The 13,729-nt window shown below is 42.4% G+C and overlaps 1 protein-coding gene across 1 annotated transcript in view; it reads left to right on the plus strand.

Annotated features, from left to right (window-relative positions):
• Window positions 1-12,811, plus strand: part of CUNH6orf163 (chromosome unknown C6orf163 homolog) — a 15,046-nt gene extending 2,235 nt beyond the window's left edge. Inside the window, exons 2-5 of the mRNA XM_023759348.1 lie at window positions 1,187-1,281; window positions 1,583-1,690; window positions 5,714-5,916; window positions 12,310-12,811. Of these exons, the coding sequence (XP_023615116.1) occupies window positions 1,187-1,281; window positions 1,583-1,690; window positions 5,714-5,916; window positions 12,310-12,742 (839 nt within the window). The 3' untranslated portion in view covers window positions 12,743-12,811. The remainder of the gene's footprint in view (window positions 1-1,186; window positions 1,282-1,582; window positions 1,691-5,713; window positions 5,917-12,309) is intronic.
• Window positions 12,812-13,729: the final 918 nt, after the last annotated feature.

Here is a 13,729-nt window from a genome sequence, read left to right on the forward strand (position 1 = left end):
TGAGAGAAATGGGTCCCGTTACCAGAGGTAGAGAAGAGATGTTGGGGCAGACAAACACATGAGTCCGCAATGTCTTATCTGTGCTTATTGTCAAGCTAGGCATGATGAGAGAGAACACTGCAGTGTAGGGTGTGCTTTGTCATTTTAGGAAGTTGACCATCAAGACCTAATCAATGAAAAGTTAATAATTCAACAAATCTTAGATGTGAGAAATGAGTGGAATAAAGAATAAACACTAAGCCCTAGCCAGTTTGGCTCAGTAGAGCGTCAGCCTGCGGACTGAAGGGTACCAGGTTCCATTCTGGTCAAGGGCATGTACCTTGGTTGTGGGCACATCCCCAGTGGGGGGTGTGCAGGGGGCAGCTGATCGATGTTTCTAACTCTCTATCCCTCTCCCTTCCTCTCTGTAAAAAATCAATAAAATATATAAAAATAAAAAAAATAAAAATAAAAGAATAAACACTACGAGTTTGGGTTGGAGAGAAAGATCACTGTGTGTGATTTCAGCGCTTAGAGGATTCGTCATCACCTCTGATGGGAGGAGAAGATGAAGAGAACCTGTGCCCAGCGCTGTGATCAGGGTGTGGCTCGAGGTCCAGCTATCTGATACTGTGTGGTCCTCTCACCTCTTTAGGCTTTCATTTCCTTGTTTGGGGAGGGAGGGTGTTATTGTGAGAATATTATTATTTGGAAATTAAGTTAGATCATTGATGGAGAAGTTCTAAACTACTACCCCTTAACTCACTCCACAACTGAAGCAGCTAAACCCAAGAACATCTACACACTGAAGAAAGGCATGTAACGTATTAAGGCATTCTGCTACCACTGTCTGGGTGGAGGTAACACCAACACCCAGATATGAGCAGGGAGAGAGGAGCTGGGTAATCTTGAATATTCACTTGCTATTCTTCTGTGGGAGTACAAAATGGGCACCTTTTTGCCACTTTCCTTCTCCAGTTGCCCACCATGTGGACTGACATCACATCACTGACTCCATCCAGGCCTAACAGTCAACTAGGAAGGGACTTACCCCTTTCATCAGACTCTTTAAAGAAAAGATTGACATCTCTTAAAAGGATGTCATATATATGTATCTCTGAGATGACTCTAATAACGCGATCATAGTGAAAAGGGAAGCCAAGAAATGTCCGTGGACACTTGTAATTATTTCTCTTCAAATACACAGATATCGGGGCAGATCTTTTGTATAAAGAAGAACTATTTCAAGAGGCTGTACTCAGAGAACGTGTTGCACTAGCAGAAGCTGATTTGTGGGCTCAGGTAAAAAGTTGCAAATCAAGCTAAGTTGACCTTTCTTTCACTGTTTGGATTTGTTGGAAACAATATAGTCAGGCAGAACTGGTGTTAAATCCTGGCTACCTGTGGGACCTTTGGCAAGTTCCTGAAACTGCAAGGTTAGCACTGTTGGGATGTGTGAGGGCATCTGGCCCACGCAGACAGTTTGCTGTGGGAGGTGAGAGATGGGAACAGGGCAAGTAATAGAGGCCCATGGTGTTTGTTAATTTTCAGTAAACATAAAAAGCTATTATACTAATAAATAAATGGACTCTTTCTTTCAAAGGCTGATGAACGCCAAAAGCAAGCAGTGGAGAAAGCACTTGAAGAAGCAAATGACAAACATAAAATCAACATTCAGATTCTGGAAGAGGAACATCAAAAAAAATTACAGGTTTTTATAGTGGCTTGTTGTCTTTTTAAAAGTACTGAAATTACTAAAAGCTCTGACAAGGGAATAATGTGTAAGATCTAGACAGGTGTCTCTGGAGGTTGTCGGGGAGGTCCCGGACTGTCACAGAAGAGATGCTGAACACTCAGTGGGCGCAGAATCCCACAACCTTTGGGGTCATAAACCCAAACCTTTAGGGGTTTCCAGGCCCCAAGGAGCCGCCCCTGCCCCCCTGACCTACCACATCTCTTACCGCTTGTTCTTTCCCTCCTCTCACTGCTCCTCGGACCGGAACGCACCATGCACCTCTCACCTTAGTGCCTCCTGGGTTGTGCTTCCTGCGCTCCCTCAGATTTAGTTCAAACATCACTACGCACAGGAAGCTTTGCCCACCAGCTCTGCCCTCCCCCCTCACCCCCTACTCCCCTATATACTGTCCTTGACAACCCCGTCCGCTTTCACAGCAGTTGCCACCCGTCACTGTTGTAATTGGATTGTGTGACCGCTTGTTAAGTGTCTGATCCCCACTTGACTGCAGCCTCCACGAGGGCACGTCTGTCTCGTTACCATCTGGCCCAGTGACCAGCACCGGGTCTGACTTAGCGCTCAGACAGGGTTAAACGAAGGAAATGGGCTGTTCCCTTTCTTCTCCTGGGCTCTCTGATCCTATCCTTTTACCTAAGTCTGCACTGAGCTGTTTCTCAAGTATTTTCTTCAAGACCAGAGCTCATGCAATAGGAGTGGGGGGGCGGGGTGCAGGTGCGGGGAGATGCCCTTTCTAGCTTGTTCAAGCACAGGACTGTGGGTAATAAGCAAATGTCCAGCAGAGGCCCAGGGACTGGTTGTTTAGTTCGGTACCTCAGCTACCAAGTCTGCTGGAGGAAAAGGTACAGAGCTGTTCTCACATATGGCCAGGAGGGCCAGGACAGGACACAGCACAGATGTGGTGATTCATGGGCAGAGGCGGGAGGGAAAGTGGCAGAAGTCTGGCTCCAGGTTTGGCCAAAGTTAATAAGAACATAACTGATAAGTTTGGGGCCCGGGGCCCGTTTGTTCATTGTTGGGCAGCGGTACCTTATATCAGATCTGTACTAGGTGAGATCACACAGACTGTCCTTGTCCTCAGAAAACTTGCCAGGAGAGAGGGCCGTCTGCTCCACGGTTCCTAAAGGTGCGGGGCCCTCCCTCCCTGCTAGGCTCAGGGCCAGGGCCCCTGCGGCGTTGGCTGCTGGTGGTCCACTGTCCGTCCCCTCTTTCAGTTCAACACGTAGAGCATTTACAGCATGTCTAGGAAGGCCTGCTTCTCAGCTGGCCTGTCCCATCCGGCCACACTGGTTCTTAAAGTATTGAAATACTTCTCTGTCGGTTGATGACCACCCCTCAGACCCCCTAATACTTCGGTCACCCTGGTTGTTCCCCACTAGGCCCTGGGTCTCCCCAAATCCTGCAGTTTAAAGGGGCAGCACTTTAACGTGGTAGGGGGCTCTAGGACCCTGCCCTGGTGCGCAGCGAGAGGATACACATTTTGAGTATCTCTCCTGGCATTAGGTTGTGAAGACACAAAGATAAGTTAAATGTCATGCCTGTTCTTCAAGTAAAAGATTGTACTCCATATAGCCTGTGGGTAGAGTTGGTGCACTTAATGTTAAAATAGAAGTCCTAAGAAGATTTAAAAGGGAAAAGTTAAAGGCTGACCTTTCTAAAATATTCGTCAAGGAGGGTTTAGGAATTTACATTTATACTGCTGTCTCAGGGGTGTTTTTATATCACGCAGGCGTGATTTGTCTAAGAGGGATGTGTAGGGTTATTCATCTGTCATAGATGTCAGTACTGCTCAGGGACGTCCATGAACCCCCTGCCTTAGAACCTACTCACCTGGGAGCCTAACGTGCAGATTCCTGGGCCCCCTGACCTACAGACTCGCTGGCAGTGCCATGAACCAGCAGCCTGTGTGATTCTCACATATTAAAATTTGAGGTTATCAATAAATAGAGCAGAAAACCGAGTTCTTTAGAACTAAATGCCATTAAATTCTTATCTGTACAGATCACCAGGTATTGCTCTAATAGGATGTAAAGGATTTGGGTAAGTCTCGAATGCTTGATGTTAAGTAAAACTTCAAGATCTGATCCAATGGAGATAGTATTTTGAAGAAATGTTTATATTCTCTTAGTCAAATACAGTAATATCAAAAAGTAAAAGAGAGTGGGAGCTAAGAGAAAACAAGAAAAGAAAAATTAGAGTAGGAATTACAATGAAGTCGGTGAATTTAAAACTTAAAAAATGTGTGTATTCCATGAGGTCCTGGAATTGGGCCTTGAGCTTTCTGGCAATCAGTGCCAGGAGGACAATGCCATGAATCCCTACATCCCTGAGGTAGAAAGAAACCAGGCACTCAGAGAGGCCCAGGCATTCCTATGTGTGATCTATAAGAGAGACTGCTGAGAGAGACGTTGTGTGTCTGTCAAACATCTGTGCAGTCAATATGATGGATCTCGTGAGGCCATTTCTTACAATATGTCAAAATTATAATATCTCTTTAAATGCACTCAAAATGCATTTCAGTAAAAGTAATTTAATCAGGGGACTTTCCACTGAATAAGAGCACTGTCAAGCAGTAGTTCCTTGAATTCTTTTTGTAACTTTAACCGTTTGAGTCCCAGGGGGTATTGAAAAAAGCACTGTCGAAGAATCCCAAACAGCGCATTGTCCACAATGTTCGAAATGTGCTGGGTTTTCTCGACATAAAATCTCAGCAGCGCGATCGCGCTGCTTGGGACTCAAACGGTTAAATATGTATTTTGCATGCTATGCGAGGCAGTGAAATAAATTATTTTGGTTTGACTAAGTTATTACATAAAAGAGGGAATGGGTTTAATTCTCTGAATCCTAATTCAGAACCCAGCCAAAATAAAGGCTTGGGATGTCATTTTCAAATTCTGTGATTCAAGTAGAAATGCATTCTAATAATATTTCATGTAAAGCTCAACTACTCAACAATCTCATTACTAAAAATATTATTTCTGGGGAAACCCAGAAATAATTTAAAATATCCTCTAAGGAGTTAGTGAAGTCCTCCGACTGCAAGATAGACATCAGACTTATTACCCATAGCAGAACCTCTCCATTTCTAATTCAAAGGGTATTTACACTTTCTCAACAATTTGATCTCAATAGGTGTGGTTTGTTTGCTTTTGCAATTCCAAAATAGATTAAATGCCGGAAACTAGAATGGCAAAAAGGAGCTCACTGACACCAGTTAGAACAGGGAGTACTTACCCAATGGCATGTGAAGGACAAGAAGAATTACAATAATGAGATATCAAATCTAAGAAAGCAAAGCAGTCTGGGGTCATTTACAACAGAGACAGAGAGCCCTGTGAACTCATATTGAAAATGACTTAGTGCAGTACCAAGTATTTAGCCGAGTGCGATCACTCGCCTTTACTAGCCTGGATCATCGAGTGTGCTCTCTGTCCTCTTCATGAGTAAGGTCAGAGGCGTCCATAGGTCCTTCTACCCCAGAGCAGTGCAAACTTGTTCCTGTCCTTCCACACTAGTGGCAGTAGGATTGGCAGGCAGGTTCCTGCAACTACAGCAATGTTCAGCATTAACCACATGAGATGCTCAGGAGACATAGCTATTATTTCTGCCACTTCCCAGGACTTACTTCCTAAAGGAGAATCATAGTATGTATTTCTAATTGTGTATAAAGATAAAATGACACTGTAGAATATTTATACAATCAAAGAAAAGGATACCTGTATTCAATTATTTTCTCTTTCTGCATATTCCCTTCCAAAGTAGTCTATACAAATATTTATGCTATATAGTTTGCATGATTCTGGTTTTATATAGTACCACATCACTGAAAGTTTTCCTTATCATACCCACTATTTTTTAAACCATCCGTGTTTTCAGTACCTATTTCATCAGGCTGTTGAACTATGATTCGAATAACTTCTTAGTGTGCATTTTTAAACATCAAAGCTGTAGCCTCTAAACCTAGTTTTACTGTTGTTTAAGAATATAACATCTCAAACCAAGTTAGAGATGCATCAAAACGTAGAAGACGAACTACAGAGAGAAAACTTGGCTGCAGAACAGCGCATGGTCCATAGAATCCAAAGGATCATGATGGAGTGCCACAAGGAGAAGATCGAGGCTGTGGCGAAAGCCAGGGACGAAGAGAGGCAGCTGGCCCAGGAAGCCATCCTGGCCCAGAAAAGGTATTCCAGAGATCACACTTGCAAATTGGCATCTTGTTCTGTCAAAACCAACTTGGAGAAAGGGATAAGACTGAGGCACACAGGTGGATAGTTCCCAGTTACTGTGTTTTTACATTATGGAATATATCATAGAGAATAATATGCAAAGCATTGTGGAGTGTGTGTGTGTGTGTGTGTGTGTGTGTGTGGTTTAAAAAAATAACATGAATACTCAGACCAACCACCCCTCTGAAGGGGTTGGAAATTGGTAACACTTCCTCTCCTCCCTCTCAAAAAATAACTACTGTCCTAAATGTTGTTTTTCATTCTGTATACTCGGTTTTAAGAGGCTGAGGAGAGGAATTGAGAAATATTTTTTTCACAACACATAGAAGTCAATCTTCACATTTTTTAGCCTATAACGTATACTATTATGGATGTGTTCATTTTTTTATCTTATTGCACATTGTAGATGAAACTGACATTATGAAAATATATAGAGCAAATTTGCTAAGTTCTGACTCACTGCTTCCCAACTCTCCCTGTCTTCCAGAGACAATCATTTTAAATAATTGGGTCTGTGTCTTTCCATGCCCTGTATTTTAAAAAATATTTTTATTGATTTCAGAGAGGAAGGGAGAAGGAGAGATAGGTAGAAACATCGATGATGAGAGAGAATCATTGAAAGGTTGCCTCCTGCACGCCTCCTATCGGGGATCAAGCCCACAACCCCAGGCATGTGCTCTGACTGGGAATTGAACCATGACCTCCTGGTTCATAGGTCGATGCTCAGCCACTGAGCCATGCCGGCCGGGCTTTCCATGCCCTTTCAGTGTGTTTGCAGCCTTAATATATATGTGCACAATCACAAATAGTTTTTACGTGAATCAGACAACATTTTTTTTTTAAAGAATATTTGGTGGAATGAGCTAAAACAAGACAGCAGTAAAGAGCCCTAGTGATTATCAGGACCAAGGAAACCACAGTTTCTACATGTTAAGTGACCTTCCCAAGATCACTTAACTGTAGCAGCAGAACAAGACTGAAACCTCTGTATCTGGCTTCCTAGTCTCGGACTTATCTCTTTTGCTCTGCTCCTTGAGTTAACAAATAGATCCATTTGTACATGATTAACAGGTAAAGTCTTCCTTGTTAGGACTGTTTAGAACAGGGCCAAAGGTAAAATCCTGTAGGATTATTATTCTGCAGGTCAATAGGAATGAGGGCTGCAGCCGTGGCCATTTCTTGCCTCGGTGATAAATCATCGTAGATCATTGTTGAGAGGGACGAGGAAGGTGAAAGAGATTTCAGGAGAAAGTTAGAGAAGGTGGTAACTCCCAAATGAGTGTGGCCCAGTGCAGTGGGAAGTGACGCCCTCTTCGCCCTGTCCCTCACCCTCCATCTACAGGAGCCTCCCCGTCCTGCAGGAGCCTCTGGGCCCACTCCTCACACCGGCAGCTTCTGCTCCTTCCTCACTCCGTTGCTTTCACCCCCTCCATTTTCGCTGTGAGGTTTGAATGAAAGATTTTCAATGGCCCCCTTTTATTAAATCAGTTGACGAGGATTAGGGAACGTCCATGCCTGTTAAGTATAACCAACTGGAAGGCCCATTTTGTTCATTGATGTGTTCCAAATGCCTGGAAGAGAGCCTGGCATGTGGTAGGCATTCTTCAAATATTTGTCAAGCAAAGGTTCAGATATGTTCCAGTCAGCTGAACCCACTCCAGATTCCGGTGTTCTTTAGAGCATTGCAGAAATTAGTATAGACAGAAGATCCACTGTTTAGAATTCTGCCTGTAGACCTTTTATTTGTCTGTAAACTTTCACTTAAGACGTAAGGATTCAGAATTCGTACATATTATGACAAACCTGTTAAATGCACAGAAAACTTTTTTGTGGGTTGAGGTGATTAGATTCTAAACAGATTATCTAGGAGATACTAAAAAAAAGGGAAAAACAAGAAAGAACCTTTGCTTGGAAAGGTTCTACACAAAGAAGCATAGACATTCCCTTCCCCTGGGGAGGGGCGTTGGAGGTCATTGAGTTGAGCTGCCATCCTTCCTGCTGGCTGCCTGCCAGGCGTGGGGAGCCCCCTAAGTGCTTCCGTGATAGGAATGCTATGGCTGGTGGAGGTGGTTGGTTCCAATGCTGAACGCCTCTACCTAAAGTGGATCCAAAATATGCTGAGTCTGCCCTCAGTGCACGGTGATCCTTCAGATTTTTGAGGAGAGAGATACTGTCCAAGCTTTAGTGTGAAGGGAAGGAAAAGCCAAAAAGTATTTGTAAACCAGCTGCTTCAGTCCTTCCTCATATGATATGATTTCCAGGCCCACTTTTAGGGGGAAAAGGTGGATAGATTATATAAATTAAAAAAAATTTTATATATATGACAAGAACTATTTTCTTATGGTGAGTATTTTGCTTATGCTGAGAATCCTTTTTAAACATGAATTGTTTAGGCTTTTGTAATACTCTAATTTAGCTGTTTTAAAATGTGGTGTTATTTGGCACACAAAAAAGTATTGAGGGAACGACACCTGTATTACCCATTTCACACATTTATTGGTTGCCTGTTGTATACACACTGGGCACCATGCCAGGCAGGGGAGATACAAAGATGAATGGACACTCCAGGCCCTCTGCCTCCCCCTCTCCATGCCCCGAACCCTCCTCCCTCCTGGCTTCCATTCCACAACTTCAAAGAAGTCCTCAGAATTAAAGCCAGACACTTCCTGACCTTAAATCAAAAGGTGTGAATCCCAAAGGGTCAAAAATTCAGGCCCTAAGGCAGGCCGGGAAAGTTGAGAAGGGCATTCCAAAAAATAGAGAGAGACCAGATCCTCGTAGCAAGAACAGATTTTGATAGTAAGTCATTTAAAGTGGGTTATATCATGGAGGGTAGGAGTCCGAGTCACCTAAGATGCACTTTATTTGAGCAGTTTTACCTGAGATCATCTCTGGTGGAGCCTTCGAGTCAACCTCATAGATGAACACCTCCTCTGTGGGGCCAGGAGAAAGCCAGGCCTGCTGGCCACAGAGCACAGCTTCCTCCTTGGGGGTTTGGGGATGGCTCAAGGAAGCTTCCTCTAGTTCAGCGGTTCTCAACCTGTGGGTCGCGACCCCTTTGGGGGTCGAACGACCCTTTCACAGGGGTCGCCTAAGACCATCGGAAAACACATATATAATTACATATTGTTTTTGTGATTAATCACTATGCTTTAATTATGTTCAATTTGTAACAGTGAAATTGGGGGTCACCACAACATGAGGAACTGTATTAAAGGGTCGCGGCATTAGGAAGGTTGAGAACCACTGCTCTAGTTCCTTCTGTCTGAGCCCCAGGGCCTGGTCATCACCTTCACAATCTCCCACCATACTGCAGATTTCATCAAACATCAGACTAAACCCTAAGGCAGCGGTTCTCAACCTATGGGTCGCGACCCCTTTGGCGGTCAAATGACCCTTTCACAGGGGTCACCTAAGACCATCCTGCATATCAGATATTTACATTACATTTTATAACAGTAGCAACATTACAGTTATGAAGTAGCAACGAAAATAATTTTATGGTTGGGTCACAACCTGAAGAACTGTATTTAAAGGGCCAGAAGGTTGAGAACCACTGCCCTAAGGTGTGGGCAGATGCACACTCCCACCTCTGTCGTGCTGTCCCTACCATAACAGCGCCTCCGCTCTCCTGTGACCCAGGCTGAGAATCGGGAAGGTGGTTTTGATTCCTCCTCTTCCTGCCTCCACTATCCCCTAGCAGTCATAACTTCTGGCACTTAACGACTGTGTAATATTTCTTGGATTTATCCCTTTCTTTCTTCCTATTTCTTTCTCTCTCACCATGCGTTCAGACCCTAACTTTGCACTCTCAGAATATTACAAAATAGTATAAATTGGTCTCTTTATCCTATGTAAGATTCCATTTACCTGATATTGCTAGAATTACAATTCTAAAACATTATTATTACAGTATTACCCTTCCCCCTATATAAAATTTATAGTGGCCTCTTACATGATTGAAGCAGGTAATGGTGAAGGGCAGGAACTATCCCACCTTCTCAATTGTGTGACATTGAACAAGAACTAGATCTCTAAGCCTTAATTTTCTCACCTGTTACATGGGATATAAGAGATAATGAATAAAAATCATACCAGCTTCAGTGGGTTATTGTTAAAATTAAATGGAATGGAATGCATGTAAAATATATAGCATTGTCCCTGGGACATAGTAAATACTCAGTAAATGTTAATCCTTGTTATTAATGATGGATATAGCCTAGTTGCTGGGAAAAGGAGAAATAGCATAGCAGCTAGAGAGGTTAAGGACAGCTTTTTTTCTACTAAGCCATTTGTCCTTAACCTCTTACCTCAAGACTAGAGAAGTCTGTCAGGTTTGAAAGTCAAGTTTAAAGATCAGAGATAATGAGAACTAATTGCATCTTGGGGGATCAACTTTAGAAGAAAGGCGAGGTGGTTGAAACAATATGAAAATCTTGGAAAGACTGTATTAGTCTAGGAGACAGAGGGGGAGGGTTTTTAGTAACAACCATAAATATTTAAATCCAAATTTATAGGTGTTTTTAAATTTTCAAATCTTCAGAGGTTCTACCAAACTAGGTTAACCAGAGACACCCATTGGAAGTACTTCACAGTGGCTACGAGCCACTCAGACTGCCTGGGTCTAGGTGCTCATTTTGCCGCTTTGACTAATTACGTGAAATTGGGCAAGTTACTTGGTCTCTCTGAGCCTGTTTCCTGGTCAGTAAAGTAGGTATAACAATAGGCCCACCTCATGGGGTTGTTTTGAGGAATCATTAACTCAATATATATGCACAGGATGCTCATTAACCTGCCTGGCACATGGTAAGAATTCAGTACAGTAGGCTGCTATAAATTATATCTAATTACATACATTGTAGCTACAGGTCAGCAGTAGTTCTCAAAGTGTGGTCCCCAGACCCTTTTGGGGGCCCATGAGGTTAAAGCTACTTTCTTAATAATACTAAGGTGTTATTTACCTTTTTACTCTCATTATCTACAGAATATATAGTGGCATTTTCCAGGATTTTCTGATGTGTGATATCACAACAGATTGTAACAATATGAAAATCCAGCTTTTTTTCTACTAAGCCAGACAGTAAAGAGTTTTTTAAAAAATGTAAAATTATGTCACTTTTCTTACCAAAAGTTGTTATGATTTGGAAAATATACTTTTCATAAAAGTTATGTTAATATTGAATGGATTTACTAATACTTTATATGAATTTATAAATATTTTTGTCTTACTCTTAATTTCTAATACTGTTAGTGTCACTAGATATAACCCATATAAACAAAAGTTCCTTGGTCATTTGAAGAACAAAAAGAGATTTCGAGACCAAAAGGTTTGAGTCAGCTGTCATAGAGTATTGCTCAGATAAAATAAAAATCAGAGCTCAACCTGACTTGTGAGTACAGTGTTTTCCCTTCTGGCTAAAGGGAGATAGCTGGATTGATATACAGAAATACTTTCTCGCCCGACCACCAGGGCTCAGTGGTTGAGCATCATCCTGCGAACCAGGAGGTCATGGTTCAATTCAGGGCACATGCCTGGGTTGTGGGCTCGATCCACAGTGTGGGGCGTGCGGGAGGCAGCCAATCAATGATTCTTTCTCATCATTGATGTTTCTATCTCTCCCTCTCCCTTCCTTTCTGAAATTAAAATATATATATATATTTTTAAAAAGAGAAATACTTTCTCTAGGAATTTGGAAATTTGACCCAGTTCCTCCTCCTCCTCCTCCTCCTCCTCCTCCTCCTCCTCCTCCTCCTCCTTCTCTTCTTTTGTGTTAATCCTCATCCGTGGGTATTTTTCCCATTGAGTTTTAGACCCATTGAGTTTTAGAGAGAGTGGAAGGGAGGAGAGTGGAAGGGGGAGAGACAGAGAGAGAGAAACATCAATTGGTTGCCTCCTGCACATGCCCCAACTGGGGCCAGGGATCAAGCCTGCAACCAAGGTACATGCCCTTGACAGGAATCAAACCCATGACCCTTCAGTCTGCAGGCCGATGCTCCAACCATTGAGCCAAACTGGCTAAGGCTGTATCTTCATTTTCAAGCACGCTGCACTCATATTTTTCTGGCCAAGGTGGACTTGGGTTCCTAAAGTTACTGCCAGACACTAGACTGGTGGCTTCTCCTTAGCCCACAGTGGGGAAGTCCATGGACGACCTCCCTGCTCTGAAAAATGTTTTTTGATTGTTAACAGCTAATGGAATCCAGAAGCCCATCTCTACCAGCCTGTCTCAGCCTGGTGTCTCACCTAAACAATGCAATAAATTCTCATACAACCGTGCTGAAAGACAAAATCTTTCTGTTTTTAGTGGCTAGTCCGTCTAACTTAAAAACCCATATTATCTTTTGTAGGAAGGTCATGGATGAATTTATGAGTGCTGGTATTACCGTTGTTAAGGATGAGAGGAAGAGTGTGAGCAAATTGGTAAAGGAAAAAGAACATGAAATGAACATCTACTATTGCATGGCTCAGAGGCAGAAGCAGGAAGAAGTCCAGGAAGTGCTTCAAGAAGCAGAGAAAGCCCATCAGGCCACACTTGGAAATGTGATGAATAAACTGGTTAACACTCAGGACGAGCTGGTGTCGGTAGCACAACAACTGGGAATTATGACAAATTGGAAAGATTTCTTGGAGGAGGAATTACAAGAAACGAGAATGGCATTTCAAAAGTACATCAATTTTACATTTCCTAAACTTGCACCCGGACAAGCAGATTTTATTCTTCCAGAAAGAAAGAAAACACCTTCCAATCTTATTATTCCGAGGGAAGCAACTCGTAAGTAATCCTCTTCAACTGAGACTTCACTACCAAAGACGTTGTTCCAAAGTCTAAATAAATTCACACAAAAGTCATTTATTGATCCCTGGTTATTGGTACTATTCTGAGCCTTTTGGTGGAAAATAAAAATATTCCAAAGCACATTTCAGGCTTCAGTGAGTTCCAAGTCTAATTGAGAGAGAAAAGTGAGAGGGCTCAAAACTGATTAGGAGGGAAAAAGTTTTCTTGGAAGAAGTCTAAACAAACTTCTGTATCTGACTTTATTCATGTTTTCATCAGACAAGTAATGATGTTAGTGTTTGTTGCAGATGAAAACAAGTGAAGGAACATGTTTTTAGATCATTCCCATTGTGGAGAGGTGGACTAATTTCCAGTAGAGTACTTGGTGAACTACAATAGCACTGTAGGGGAAAAAGCAATTCCCCTGAAATTCAATAGGATAAAATTTAAATTATGGGAACCCTGTATGAAATAATTCAAAAAGGTCTCACTTACATGTGCTAGTTGTGAAAACTATGTCTTTAGAGGACTGACTCCCTGCCTCAGGGATGGGGGAGTCCTCTTGTGTTTATACCCAAACCCAGGATTTCTTTGGAAACGCAGAAAAGCATTAATTACCACAATACTCAGGACCAACATGCATCAACGTCTATTAAATTAAAATGGAAGAAAACACAAGCCATAAAGACTTCTCCCAAGATCTATCCACTCTAATGTAACATCCTTAAATTATTCCTCATTAACCTATATTGGTGGCTTTAAAATTAATAACTTGGAAAGCAATTTCCAGTAAGTTGAAAAGTTATATTTTCGAGCAAGACTTAGGTGGATTTGTTTCCATTGAGCAGTGTGGACTATTTTCATGGGAAAGCAGCAATTTGTTTAGAGTTGTATAATGGACTACACTCTCCTCCGTGTTTAGCTCTCTGATAGTGCGGGACTACTGCAGTCCATACTCATTGATTGCCTAGGAGCTGGAAGTGACGTTTATA

Source organism: Myotis lucifugus, unplaced genomic scaffold, assembly GCF_000147115.1.
Source record: "Myotis lucifugus unplaced genomic scaffold, Myoluc2.0 scaffold_152, whole genome shotgun sequence".
In the NCBI taxonomy this organism is placed as follows: domain Eukaryota; kingdom Metazoa; phylum Chordata; class Mammalia; order Chiroptera; family Vespertilionidae; genus Myotis; species Myotis lucifugus.